Source organism: Arvicanthis niloticus, chromosome 9, assembly GCF_011762505.2.
Source record: "Arvicanthis niloticus isolate mArvNil1 chromosome 9, mArvNil1.pat.X, whole genome shotgun sequence".
Taxonomy (NCBI): domain Eukaryota; kingdom Metazoa; phylum Chordata; class Mammalia; order Rodentia; family Muridae; genus Arvicanthis; species Arvicanthis niloticus.
Window position 1 is genome coordinate 51,309,946 of NC_047666.1, and position 14,501 is coordinate 51,324,446.

General features: G+C 37.2%; 1 protein-coding gene across 8 annotated transcripts in view; it reads left to right on the forward strand.

Moving 5' to 3' along the window:
- Window positions 1-14,501, forward strand: part of Setd5 (SET domain containing 5) — a 76,200-nt gene that overhangs the window by 29,159 nt on the left and 32,540 nt on the right. Inside the window, exons 1-13 of one of the 8 annotated variants that reach the window (XM_034511228.2) lie at window positions 1,065-1,251; window positions 2,045-2,269; window positions 5,610-5,802; window positions 6,072-6,177; window positions 6,504-6,712; window positions 7,051-7,109; window positions 7,540-7,718; window positions 10,798-11,040; window positions 11,510-11,658; window positions 11,972-12,089; window positions 12,781-12,890; window positions 13,396-13,645; window positions 14,259-14,342. In XM_034511228.2, coding sequence (XP_034367119.1) covers window positions 5,711-5,802; window positions 6,072-6,177; window positions 6,504-6,712; window positions 7,051-7,109; window positions 7,540-7,718; window positions 10,798-11,040; window positions 11,510-11,658; window positions 11,972-12,089; window positions 12,781-12,890; window positions 13,396-13,645; window positions 14,259-14,342 — 1,599 coding nt within the window. In that variant the 5' untranslated portion in view covers window positions 1,065-1,251; window positions 2,045-2,269; window positions 5,610-5,710. Of the gene's footprint in view, window positions 1-1,064; window positions 1,252-2,044; window positions 2,270-5,609; window positions 5,803-6,071; window positions 6,178-6,271; window positions 6,409-6,503; window positions 6,713-6,816; window positions 6,858-7,050; window positions 7,110-7,539; window positions 7,719-10,797; window positions 11,041-11,509; window positions 11,659-11,971; window positions 12,090-12,780; window positions 12,891-13,395; window positions 13,646-14,258; window positions 14,343-14,501 lie in introns of those variants that run through there. The other 7 variants (XM_034511234.2, XM_034511235.2, XM_076940223.1 and 4 more) reach the window with 7 other exon arrangements.

Genomic DNA, 14,501 nt, shown 5'->3' on the forward strand with positions numbered 1-14,501 from the left:
ACAGGAAGGGTGATATGTAGGAGGAGATAAGGTGGGAGGAGTACTGAGAGGAAGAGAAGGAGTAAGAAGAGGAGGAGAAGAAGGAGAGGAGAAGCTAGGTGATGAAAGAGAGGGGGAGACAGGGAGGCAGATGTTCATGTATCTCCACCAGTCAAAGATAGTTGATATATCTAGGTTGGGTAGTGGGTTACACCTCTGATTGAGCAATACCAAACTTATAAAGCCTATGATTAACATTTTTTTTTAAAAAAATGTATATGTGCAAAAAGAAAAAGGGAGCATGGGATAGGGGTTTTCTAAGGGGGGGAATGGGGAAAGGGGATGGCATCTGAAGTGTAAATAAAATATCTAATAAAAAAAGTTGTCGCTGCACGCAAGTTAAAAAAAAAGTTTGATATATCTTAGGCTACTGGAAAAGTGTTCTGCTGGGCAGCTAAAGAGTGAGGAACGTGTGCTTTTTTAGTGAGCCAGTCAGACAATTGTTTTCACTTTGGCAGAAAAGAAAATAATGAAAATAAAAATTTAAAATTAAGCGTAACTTTTTACTAACCTCCTTTGTAGAACATTAGTAAATTAGAATACATAGTAAGCCAAGATATAATTTTTTAAAAACCTTATTCCTATTCAGGGAGCTGGAGAGATGGCTCACTGTATAAATAGCACTTGTACAACTATGAGGACCTGAGTTCAAATCTCCAGCATCCATGTAAAGAACAGGAGGTTATAGCTTCACATGCCTCTAACCAGTATTGGTAGGTAGATAGATCCTATAAGTGGGTCCTACAAGTTACTGGCCAGCCTGCTAACCGAGCCAAAACAGTGATTTTGCAGTTCAGTGAGAGGCCCTGTCTCAAAGGAATAAGATTTGAGAGCCATAGAGGAAGACAACCAGAATCCTCTTGTAGTGGTTTCCCATGTGCATTCATGAGTACTCTCAAGCATACACTGTGCAGAGACACCACAAATACAAAAAGTACTATTCTAACAGTACAAAATACACTACAGCATTTAAGATAAATTTAAAAAATTCTCTAGTCAGTCGTTATTTGCATTTTCTGTGGCAGGATTCCTCATGTCCGTAACATGTTGGCTGAGGCTCTGCAGTTCACCCCCACTCTTTGAGTGGTCAGTCTCCATTAATTGGACCCCGTGATTCCCACCCTTTGCTGTCTTGGACGTCATGAGCATTGCAATCCCTCTGGGAGTCACCACACCAGATACATCCTACTCAGATATGGCTGCTGGATCAGAGTAAGTGCTATTTCCTAGATAATAGGATTGCTACAAGTTTGTGTGAGGATGGATTTCTTCTGGGCAGTTTATAAGCTATATGTAATATTTTCTTAAAACCTATCCCACTAAAGAAAACATTAGGCTTGCCCTCCCCCCACCCCCAGTTGGAGGGACAAAGAAATTAGAAGGGGGAGGAAAGGAACTTTTCAGGAGGGATTTCTGGGTAAATAGAATCAAAGTTGCAAAGCAGTGGTTACATTTTCCTTTGTTTTATGGGTGGGGAAGATTGAAATGAAGTAGGTGTTACCACCTCCTTCTAAAGAGTTAATGATTATTCTGAAGAGAGATAGGTTTTCTTTACAACTGATTTTCTTTGAAGGCCTCTTCCTATGTACTTATCATTATTTTAGAGTAAAGGGGCTGAAACTTTTAATGGGCAGACTGCTTAACCAGCTCACTCTGGGGTAGAAGGCATGGAGAGCTGTATCATCTGTTTTTACAATATTCGTTGCCTAGAAAGAGGACCTTCAAAGTCAGTGGTACCAAACTTGTTTTTCAGCTAAGAGCAGCGTTAGGAATTCAGAATTTGTCGAAAGGCCCAATCCCTAAAATAGACTCAGTTCTTTGAAGAATTTAAATGCCAAATGACAATGAAGGTAGGCCTTCATTATACAATTTTATATATTATTCAGTTTAAAATTTTTTAGCCTTTTGTATCCCTTCTCTTTAAGTTGTCCAAGATTGCCCCCGCTCACAGATTCCCCCCTCTTGTCCTTTTACCTCCCTTGTACCCAATCTTCCTTGCTTACAGAAAGGAAGTGGAAGCCCCCTACCTTTCAAGACGAAGTGGCACTACACCAGGATGTGAAAGTCCAGCGAAAGAGACCCAAGGGGCCTAGGGGGCAGCACACCCCCAGAAGCCAAGTCTATTCCAGGCAGTACCAGGGATTAGGGTCTGGGCTGGAAAAATCCTGGTGTTTTGAATATGTTCAGGTCCAGTTCAGACTCTTGATCCCACAGCCACTTCTTGAGTGAGGTGGGTGTTGCTCTAATTCCCGTTTCTCTTGCCATTTTCAGTCCCTGGGAATTCTTTCCCCTTCAGCAAAGCAAAGCGACTGTTCCAGAATTCTGGGTTGAATGGCGTCCCTTGTTAATAGCGGTTTCCTTAAAACTGAGGATATTATTAAAGAGCATGTATATTTCTTCATAAAGCTACCTATGGTTGACTTTTATTGTCTTCCTTAAAGAGAAAGACATGAAACTACCCTAGGAAGTAATATATGATATTCTGGGGTAGTCTGGAATTGAAAGTTATTTTTAAGCTTATTCCCATAAAACAATGGGAGGAGGGAGGGCATAGGAAAGACTAGTTGTCTTTCTTTATTGTAGAGGTTTTTTTGTTGTTGTTGTTTTGTTGCTGTCATTTGGGGTTTTGTTTTGTGGTTTGGTTTTGGTTATGGTTTTTGCATGCCAACAAGATTTAGTTAAATACTATTAGCTAAGACCAATTGTGTAATTTTTCTCTAAAGTACTTAAAACTCTGTGTTATTGGCTAGCCAGATCAATTGTATAGTGGTTATAGGTCTTTATAAAGTCAGATAATAACTTACTGCAATGTTAACAAATAATATATAAGTAGACAGCATTAATATATATATGAGAAATAAAGAGGTTAAACAAGTTAACTTTGGAATTGGTAGGTAAGGAAAAGACCTAAAGCAGTTATTTTTAAACAGATAATTTCTTCAAAGTATAACGGTAACTGCACATATGGTCTGGAGAATCAAGAAATAATGCAAGAATGAAAGTAGTCTGGTCTGTACTATGACTGTAGTGCTATGCCCTAGAACTTTCTAAGGGTTCTCATTCAGTGTCTCCAGACAAAATTCTGGTAACTATGGTCAACAACCAATTTTACATTTTACATTTCTTGTTGGTTAGTTTTACAAAGGGTATTGATGATGTCAATCATTTAGCTTATATGCTAGTCTGTTACTAAATATTGATATTTGTCCTTACTTCATCATGCCTAACCATTGTTCCGAGCACTCTCAAGATTAAATGTGGTATTAAGGGCAACATTTGACCAAAGAAGAAACCTATACTTTGCCTTTTGAAAATTTTAACTCTTGATTGTAGTAGTTTATATTTTACAACTATATACATGCACAAAGTTACTTGTGGGAAAACTTGTAGATACAACGACCGCAAAAAGATCTTTGCATCTCTTGCATGACCAAATATCAGTTACTTTCTAAGAGATGGCCTTATAAGAGACTGCATATTGCTCATTGAACATAATTGATGGGATATATCTGTTACAAGCCCAATTTCTCTGTGTATGCCCAATTCTTTAAACATTTTAGTCACAGGAGAAAAAAGGATATAATCATATGCATAAAATGGTTGTCTAATAAAGACATGTAATCCTAATACTTCTTTTTTTGTGTGTTATTTTTTTTTTTTTTGTGGTCCTGAGGCTTGAACCCAGGTCCTCAGACTAGATAAGCACTCTATGACTGAGCTACCTTCCCATATCCTATACCGTAAAATTTTAATTTATATTTTAAAATGCACATAAAAATGTATAATTTCTAACCAATCTAGACATTGTAAAGTTTCCTCATTAAAGATATGTTTAAATTTTAGATTAGGTATGCATAACAATATTTTAAATGGCTGTGCTTAAGCTTGACTGCATACCGCAGAGCAGTAGGATGGCCTGTTAACCTCCACAATATACGTTTTATTTTTATTCCCTAGACTTGCACATGAAGTGCATATGTTCATATTTACCCAGTTTGGAGATGGGTAAGATATAACCAACATAGCTCCATCTCCATGGCCATCTTTTATTTCATGCAACTTTTATTTTTTTCTGTCCCACAAAAAACTTCATTTCTAATGAACAACTTTCTTATTTCACCCCATGTGTTTAATGGTATAAAATCCCCTACATAAAAATATGTACAGCCCTTTGAATTACTTACCTAATAACATACATAGTCAATAACAATGTATAAATCCATTACTTTCTTTTAACTGTCCATCATAGAAACTAAATTCTATCTTCATTTTATTAATGCTTGTCTGCCTTTGGTTTCATTTAGGAAACCCTACCCGTTTCCTAATATTCAGCCAATTGCCTCAGTGACCCATGTTCAGATCATCCTTTTCTCAAGAATACTGACCTGCATTCTTGATATATATTCCCCTTCCAGCCACTCCCACTGCCAATTCCCATTTTGAAGACCCTCTCAATTACTAAAGTGCATGCACCTCACTAACAGAGAATAATTTCCTCTGTCTAAGTTCCTTACCTAGAAATGACCTTTGCTGTTATTAATAAGACCCCTTCTCACAGTTGTGGACCATAAAACTAGGTGAGTTCAATACATATCTCAGAGTCTTCTTTCATCCCTCACTTCTCAGTTCATGTGCTACATTGAATTGCACAGTTTACTCCTGCTTAGTATTGTGTGTTTTGTATATCTTGAAGCAGGAAGGTAGTTATTTGGAACAAACTTAATTATTTGATTCACTAAAACTGTTTGCTCTCTGGAGTTGTGTTAACACTGATTGTTGGTATTGCTAATGGGTGAATCTTTGTTCTGATTAATATACATTACAGATAATCCATTCTCAACTTCTGCCAACTCATACAATTACATTCTTTAATTATTCTTCTAAAGGCCATAAAACTGAACCAGGTAACAAAAGTTGAAGTAAAGAAACAAGGAAAAAAACCTATTTTATCCTTGGCTATGGATACCTCTTTTTTTCTTTTTTTTAAATCAAGTAAAACTTATGTAAAATTTATGGCCTTGAATGTAAAAAACAAAAAAAAAACAAAAAAAAAAAACAAAAAAACAAAAAAAAAAAAAACATTCCTAGGCTTAAAGGCCTCAAATACAGTTTACAGATAGAATGTTCTTTCAAGTAATGCATAATGGGAAAGGAAGAGGCTTCGGAGTCAGACACCTTTGTTTCAAATCCTGACTCTATCAGCATACATACTTAGAAAAATTATGCAATCTCACCACCTCAGCTTCACTTCCCTCTCTATAAAAAGGGGTTGACCATGTTTAATAATTATAGATATGAAATGAATTAATACATGGAGACCCAAGTAATAAATGATTCATAATGGTAGTCATAGTTACTATTTAGTATTAAACAAATTTAACTCCCAAATTCAGTTTTATTTTGAAGTTCTATGTTATTATCATGCAGCCGTTAAACAGTTTCGTCCTTAAATATGCTTGCATGTCCTTGGTGGATGAGAAATTCTAGTATGTGAAAGGTATTGGGGGTTCATCAAGATGAGAGGTGTGATAAATATAAGATGCCATTGTTTTTGCCTGTACTTTCTTCAGGGTATCCTGTCTTGGTAGTGAATGGAAGAGGGCCTGGTCCCTGGGGCAGTGCAGAAGGCACTTTCATCATCTCACTCACTGCAAATGTCATGTGAGGTTTCATGGAAGTATTAAGAGATCCAATTAAGAAGAATAGTTCTGAGTCTAAACCAGCCCAGAGTGGCTTCTCTAGGGGAAACTCCCCGCTCTGCTGGTACGTTTGTGTTTGTCATTAGGGACACCTTGTATCCCAGGTGCCTGCCTTGAGACATCTGCCTGTACTGGCTTCATGTTACACACAAATCCACACTCAATAACACTATTATTTATAGGCTTAGTTATGTTAAACAGACTTTCACTAAGTTCTTATTCTAGTGGCTGGTGGTTGTGGAAAAAGAAGGGATTAGAATGGGAAGTGAACTGTTAGTTTAAGGGGAAGAGTAGGTGTTATGCTATCATGCGTTGCTTTTCGCCTTTGTGCAGCCCTGAATCTGTGGAGGCTAGTCCAGCAGTTAATGAGAAGAGCGTGTATTCCACTCATAATTATGGGACCACTCAGAGGCATGGGTGTCGAGGACTGCCTTATGCTGTGAGTATGCACTTGTTTCTCTCCAGAGCAGTGATCTTCCTGGAGTGTAATCCATTCTTATACATTGTGACTTTCTTGAAATGTTTATATGCAGCATGACGAAGTTGCCCCTTTTGCACTTCCCTGCCTCCAGCGGACGTCTAGCCCTGCATCATTGTTCTTGTTTTTATGTCCCAGTTGACCTTGGCATTTTGTTTTATCACTTTCCTGGTTGAAGCCAAAAAACGAAGGGTACTACTTTCTTCTTTCTTTCCATATGTACCATACTTTAGGGGAGAGAGGGGCCAGTGTTTGGACACTGTTGATTTAAAAAATCTTATTTTCAGGATCATAATTACGGAGCCCCTCCTCCTCCGACACCTCCTGCTTCTCCCCCTGTCCAGACGATCATCCCTCGTTCTGACCTGAATGGCCTGCCGTCGCCCGTAGAGGAACGCTGTGGAGACAGCCCGAACTCTGAAGGAGAGACTGTTCCTACCTGGTGTCCTTGTGGTCTTTCTCAGGATGGCTTCCTTCTCAACTGTGACAAGTGCAGGTAAGATCCTGTTTCATCTAAATTCAAACCTGGGTTGCTGGGATTAGGGTTTCTTATCAGTAGGGAAAAGCTCAAAGTATTCTTTCTTGTGTTTGTTAATGTAGATGATTCCTTAGTGCTCCTTGGCTCGAATTCTCTGCACTAGGTGAGAATTGCTGACAACAAGGAATGAGAGATTGATGTTAAAGCTATTGAATTTGATATGAAATTTAATGTCCTGGAAACATTTGGTAGGTGGGAGGGAGGGGGTAGTATATGCAGAGACACTTCTCCCATGTATGATGTGATGTGCTGCATGCTGCTGGAAGGACTACTTTAAGTTTATTTTCCCTCTTTAGGGGAATGAGCAGGGGGAAGGTTATTAGACTTCATCGGCGGAAGCAGGACAACATATCAGGTGAGCAGAAGGTGGGTTAAACCCACATTTTAACTGTAAATATTTTAATTTAAATGTTCTCCTATAGTACATAGCTATTTTCACATGAACAAGTTCTTTCAAAAGCACTGTACCTATGTGGAAACTTTCTTAGACCTGTAACAGTCAAATTATTCTTTGTGAGCTCCAAGAATATTTTTTTTTTCATTAAGTTACCCATATATAGTTAAAGACAGCAGATTGTGGAGACTACTTTGAAGGGAAAAAATTGATGGAATACAGAATAAATCTTACATCCTTCATGCCAACAACAAAAAAATCTTGTTTTCAGAAGAAAGGTGGGGCCTATGTAGAGTTATAATAGAAATAATTTCTTACTAGATGTAGGACATATGGAAGGGAGGAAGAAGGTGATGTTAGTGCCTGAACTGTATAATGACCTTTTTTTCAGGTGGGGATAGCAGTGCAACAGAAAGCTGGGATGAGGAGCTTTCTCCTTCCACTGTGTTGTACACAGCAACACAGCACACACCTACAAGCATCACCTTAACTGTTAGAAGAACCAAACCCAAGAAGCGGAAAAAGAGTCCAGAAAAGGGTCGTGCAGCACCAAAGACGAAGAAGATCAAGGTATGTAATATAAAAAGCCTTGAATAGAAATATGTCTGAAATAGCTCAAACATTTGATTAGAGCAAAAATACTCTAAAATTCTTTGAAGAAATTTGATGCCAGTGTTTGGCCACTTTGTTTCTACTTCCAAAAATCAGCTGATTTTTCTGTACAAGCAGACCAAACTCTCTTCTAACCTTGGTAACCATCACCACAGGCTGTTTCTTCTACTTCAACCACCATCCCAGGTATGGAATGCCAGTTCTTCCTGTAAAATCTCATGTGAGATGCAGCCTCAAATCTAGGCTTCTACTATCTTTGCAGCATCTTCCTACTTCTCTGCCACAAAGCAATCTGAAGTTCTTGTCTTGGTTACATGGCTGACCTCATGTCATTAGGCTGATTGATGTGCTGTATCTAGACTAAACAACAAGAAAACATGAAGAAATTTATCTTGAATGGTCTAGGTTTTCTTACTGTCTTGGTCAGTTTTCTGTACTCTTAGATAAAGGGTCTCTAGAAGAAACATTTGTCTTTTCTATTCTTTCTTCCTCATCATAGCAACTTGGTTGCTCCTAGGTCACTTGCCCACTCTTTGTAAAAGGGACTGGTCTTTGTTTCCTTCTTAGTTTCAAAACTGATAATCTGCAACTTTAGGATTGTAATTACTGTCTGCTCAGAATCAGCGGTTTGTATGGTGTATAAGTGGTACATGCTTTTACCTATTAGTTGTCTTGTTCATCAAAGTATTGGAATTCATGTCAGTGTTTATGAGCCTTTGAAGTGTCCTTTTTCTTGACCCTGGTTTGAGGTATACTGTTGTATTTGTACACAGAAAATGAGACAGCATAGAATACTGGTTAGTGCCTTAGTTTTAATCGCATAGGTATAACTGTTCTTCTTGGTACCAAGTTTTGTTTTGTTCTACTTGTTTTCCTCTTTGGGATAGGCATTTCAAGAAGGATCCCGGAAATCCTTTCGGATGAAGGTAAGGGGTAACCTTTCCTGATGCTGCATTTTACGTTTGATCTTGCATTTTGGTTGGCTTCTTTCCTGACATTGTTGGTCTGGGAATCTTGGAGTCTGCTTTTCACAAGGTTGTAATGTTGCCATTCAGTTTTCGTAAAGCTTTTCTCCAGAGTGGATTTTCTTGTCTATTTTATGAAATATTTTCATATCTTTGTTAAATTGTGGTAGTGTAGTGGGTAAGTCACAGTTTTTTAAAAACAAAACAAGACTAGTCTATTTTACTCCAGTGATTGGACTCAACCTCAGGAGTGAGAATTCTCTGGTGATGAGCCAGGCTCTCTTGTAAACCCTCCTTGACAACTTTAGCTTTGAATCACTGTTTGAAAGGATAACTCTTTATTAGGAAATTGGTGTTGTTAATATGTGATAGTCTTATTAAAATAGTACTATTTTTCTTGGCATATTTTTCTTGGTGGAGATTTATAATCCTTCTTATAAGATAGTAGGACTGGTGTCTATGTGTCTGTATGTTTGGAGCAGTAATGTACTTTGTAGATATTGGCTGGGTTTTGTTGTACTGGTTGGTTTTACCAAGTTAAAGGAAAGGAGATTTGGTTGTCCTTTCTTGTATCTTCTTTTGTCCTGCCCTTGAGTATGTTCACATAACTCCCAAAGTTTAGGATTTAAGAGCTTTAGTTGAATTTGAGTTGTAGTTTGGTTCTTCTAAGTATTCATGTCCCTAAATCTCTTAAGTTGACTATTACATAAATAGTGACTCCTTGAGTTAGGATGAATTTACTAGTATTACTTTGTATTTAGTTGGAGTACCAGTTGATGTTGTCATTGATGTTGAGTGACATTTTACTTTAAATTTGAAAGTCTGACCTCTTATGTGGATAGGATATTCTTTAATGAGATAGGTCTACAAGTTGCTATATGTATTTTTAACTGCTCATTTCATTTTATTTCAATTACTAAGAAGGACCTTATAGAGAATTTGGGGGCTAACTGTAAGGCCTTCTTTTTTTCCCCCTGCTATCAACTAATACTGTAACTAGCTCCAGTTTTGAAACCTTTAGAAAGCCATCTGTTTTTCTCAGAGAAGTCTGCATACACTTTGATTTTGCTTACAGTTTCAACACAGGTATGTTAAAATTTAAATAGGAAAAAAAAAAGATTTACTTTAATTATAATTTTTAAGTTGGGTTAGAAATTTTGTCCTCAGAATTAATGAGAACTTTCATAACATGCAGGTAGTAACTATAGGAATATGTAGAAAATACCATTTGGATTTTTAATCTCAAAATCAAGAGCTTTCCTATAAGACACAACTCTTAGCCAGGGTTTTGGGTCAGCAATGTGAGTGAATAGGTAACGGAACTTGCCGCCAAGCCTGACAACTTGAGTGTGATCCCTGGGACACTTGTGGTGGAAGAAGAGAATTAATTCTCACAAGCTGTCCTCTGTGGCACAGGCATACCAGTAAAATAAATGTTAAAAATAAAACAGTGTTTCTTCAATATGTTTGGATAAGTAATTTTGTGTGGTAATTTACATAGAATGATGAAATATCATTCAAAGTGTATTTGATAATGGTTCCAAATGGTAACTTTCCCTATGAGTGGTAACATCATGAACTAGGTAGTGCTATTAGAAATAATAGGTGTCTCAAAAACAAATAGGTGACTCATTTCCTAATACAAATACAAACCATTTGTGCTGCTATACTAACAGAAATGAATATTAATCTATTTTGAAATGTTATGCACTATGACAAGTTAAGATTTTTTTTTTTGTCTTTTTATGATTTCATCCCCCCTAAGGAATTTTATGTCAATCTTGATAGATTTTTTTTTTTTTTAACTACTGAAAATGGTCAAAAAACCAATAGTGGATGACGATACTGACTAGATTACATTCTCACTTTATAAACAAGCAGATGATTTTCTCATTTGAAGGTGTCCAAGACCTCATAGTTTATTGATAATAGAAGCCAGAACCCCTGATTTCAGTCCATTGCTCTTACACTACACCAACTGTCAAGTAAAAACAAGTATCTTGCTATCCTGCCCCCCACCCCATATTCATATATGGTCTCTTACTAATTCACTTGATCTTTGTTTTCTACAGAATTCTCCCTCTGAAGCACAGAATTTAGATGAAAATACCACTGAGGGCTGGGAAAATCGGATAAGACTATGGACTGATCAGTATGAAGAAGCTCTCACTAATCAGTACAGTGCAGATGTACAGAATGCTCTTGAGCAACATCTCCATTCTAACAAGGAATTTGTGGGCAAACCTGCTATTTTAGACACTATTAATAAAACTGAACTGGCCTGTAATAATACAGTAATTGGTTCCCAAATGCAGGTAAGAACTAAAGCATTAAAGGCACTAAGGGATTGAAATTACTTTAATACCTGAAGAACCAGAATGGGACAAAATTATTATTCCTTACCAAATAACAAATGAACTACCTTCCTGCTTATCATCTTTGACCAAAATCAGATTATAGTAACTAAACTGTCTAGACTCACGTTTGAGAAATGAGGAATCACAAAAGATTTATAGAAACCTATATATTTATAAAGTAGACACAGCTTCACTGATTTCTTAAGTTTTTGTTTGATCTTACCTTCTCTGGGACCACTAGTCAGAACATGTTTCCTGGGAAAATTGAGCTTATGTCAAAAAGAAATTTTCTGATCTCCAGCCTACATAATACACTGATAAAACCTGAAAGAAAGTATGGGTACCATTTTAACAGTTATGAAACACTGTAAATGTTTCCCACAATGCTATTGCTATTCTTAAAAGTTAACACTCTGTTTTTATTCAGTTACAGCTGGGAAGAGTTACTCGTGTTCAAAAGCACCGGAAAATCCTGAGGGCTGCAAGAGATTTGGCTTTGGACACTCTTATAATAGAATATCGTGGGAAAGTCATGTTACGACAACAATTTGAGGTCAATGGGCATTTCTTCAAAAAGTAAGAACATCATTCATTGAACACTGAGGGCTTGCATGGTTCTGGCTGACCAGTCATTCAAATAAGCTGTTGGTACAAAAGGGCAAATAAATCTGCAAAACACCTAGTATGTTTACTGGTGATGACTCTTTTCCAAACCCAGCATTCCTTGCTTTGTGCTTATTCATTAATGAAAACAGGCAAGTCTGTGGTGTTTGCTAGCTTAGGTATTGCAAATGACTATTCCTTATTGAGTCAGCATATGCATCACATTTGTAGTCGTGGGGTAGCCCTTTTGTGTTGAGAATTACAGGAATTTTAATTATATCCCTAGACCATATCCCTTTGTGCTCTTCTACTCAAAATTCAATGGTGTAGAGATGTGTGTCGATGCTCGCACTTTCGGTAATGATGCTCGGTTCATCAGAAGATCATGTACACCAAATGCAGAGGTAAGCTATCTTTAGCAACTTTCCTTTCAATGGAACCACCAAAGGACACGTTTACTGAAGAAACAATCTGAAAACTTCACCCAGATAAAGGTCTGTAGCTAATAGTTGTATGATTTCTAAATGCAGAAATGAAAAAGCAGAAGTGTGGTGCCATATGGAGATGGGATAAAGACAAGAAATAGGTTTTCTTTAGAGAGGACAGAAATGAAAAAAGGCAAGTTAGTATTTGCTAAGAAAACAGACTGGATAAGAAGTCTATAAATTGAACTGAAAAAATGCCATGTGGTAGTAGTTGTCGTTAATTCCATTTGTCTTTGCTGTTGTGGAAAACAGAGTTGTGAAAATTTCTAAACGTTTCTAAAATTCATTAATTGATGTATTCAAAGTAAGTGCCGTAAGATTAACACAGCTTTGTTTGCAGACTAAGAAATTTTTTTAATTCTTTAGCAGAATGCAGATACCTTTAACATATGAAATAATAGTTTCACCCTGATTTCTAATATTATTAGACTTTTCTATTTTAAGGAAGTCTAATAGATTGTTCGCTAGTGTACTGTCATGAAATGATAGAGGTAAATAAAATAACAGACTATTCAAAATAGGCAGAAATCGTTTGGATCACGCTTTTCCCATTTATGGAAAACTTGGTTTTGATTTTGAAGGCAAACATAATGATGTCTTGTCCATACAGGTGAGACACATGATTGCAGATGGGATGATCCACCTGTGTATCTATGCTGTGTCTGCTATCACCAAGGATGCTGAAGTCACCATTGCATTTGATTATGAATATAGTAACTGGTGAGACCTCAAACATTTTTACCAACATGAATGGCCTTATTAAGATTTTGAGTTTGTTTTCAATTCTTGCCGCACCCTCCCCCCGCTTTGCTTTATCTTTTTTTTTTTAAAAAAAAAAAAAAACAAGTAATGTATTTTTTGCCTGGAATCTTTGTGATCTTTTAGCACATAGGAGGCAGAAGCATGTAGATCTGTTTGAGTTTGAGGTCACTTTGGTCTACATAAGGCATTCCAGGCCAACCAGACCCTGTCTCTGAAAGAAAAATAAAAGCAGTAGAGAGAACTGATTTAGTAGGTTTGTTTTCTTTCCAATTCTGTGCATAGGTTATCAGAGATATACAGAAAAACTGAATATTTTTTAAAGTGTCATACCAATTCTGATTTATTCAAGAAAAACATCAGAGGAAATTATTATATCAATATTTCAATAAAATGAATAGTTAATATGTCATAATATTCTGTTTTCAAGAATACTGAGATACTTTTGGTTGTTTCTTTGGCATAGTAATTACAAAGTGGACTGTGCTTGTCACAAGGGAAACCGGAATTGCCCTATACAGAAAAGAAATCCCCATGCTGCAGAACTGCCACTCCCACCTCCGCCTAGCTTTCCCACCATTGGAGCAGAGACCAGACGCAGAAAAGCACGGCGGAAAGAGCTGGAGATGGAGCAGCAAAATGAGGTTCCAGAAGAGAATCATGACCCACAACCACAAGAAGTTCCAGAAAAAGTAACTGTATCCAGTGAGCATGAGGTAATCTCCCTGACCAACTCAGGGTAGTCTGATCCCATGTGTTGTTTTAGAGAGCTGCACTAAAACATTTATTGCTATTTACATACATCAACATTAGTATGCTTATTCCGATTTTCTGTTCACTTTATAATATCCAGAACCATGAGCAAAGCCTGGGTTTAGTGACACACTACTCCAGTATTCAGGAGACATAGGCAGGTGGATCGCTGTGAGTTCTAGAATAGTCTGGGCTGTACACAAAGAAACCTTGTCAGAATAGGAAGGAAGCGAGGGAGAAAAAAATGAGACCTGATACAGAAAGAAAAATAATAATATCAAAAACCATTTTTTAGGGCCTAGTATGGTGATACACACATACAATCCCAGCATCTGTAAGCCTGAGGCTGGGTGATTATGAATTTGAGGCTAGCTTAGGCAGTATAGTAAATTCCCTGTCTCAAGAAGCATACAAAAATAAAGCATCCTTTGACTCATAAACCACCTGTTTACCATACATAAGGACCTGGACTTAATTCACAGCATAGAAAGGAGTGGGGAAGTTGTGATGCCAGAATAAAGCTGGTTGATGCTGCTCAGAGTTTGAATGTGATCTAATAGTGCTTCTGTCTTAAAGGAAGTTGACAATCCAGAAGAAAAACCGGAAGAAGAAAAAGAAGAGGCCACAGACGACCCGGAGAACTCAGCTCATAGCAGGAGGGTAAGTACCGTCCAGTAAATGTCTCTGCAGTTTTCCTGACTCAGGTTTTACCATAAGGTACGTTTCATTACGTTCTTTATTTGTCTACATGTAGGCATGCTCACAGGCATATATGATAACTCTTTGTTAGTAGCTTTAAGACATTTCCTTCTAACAATT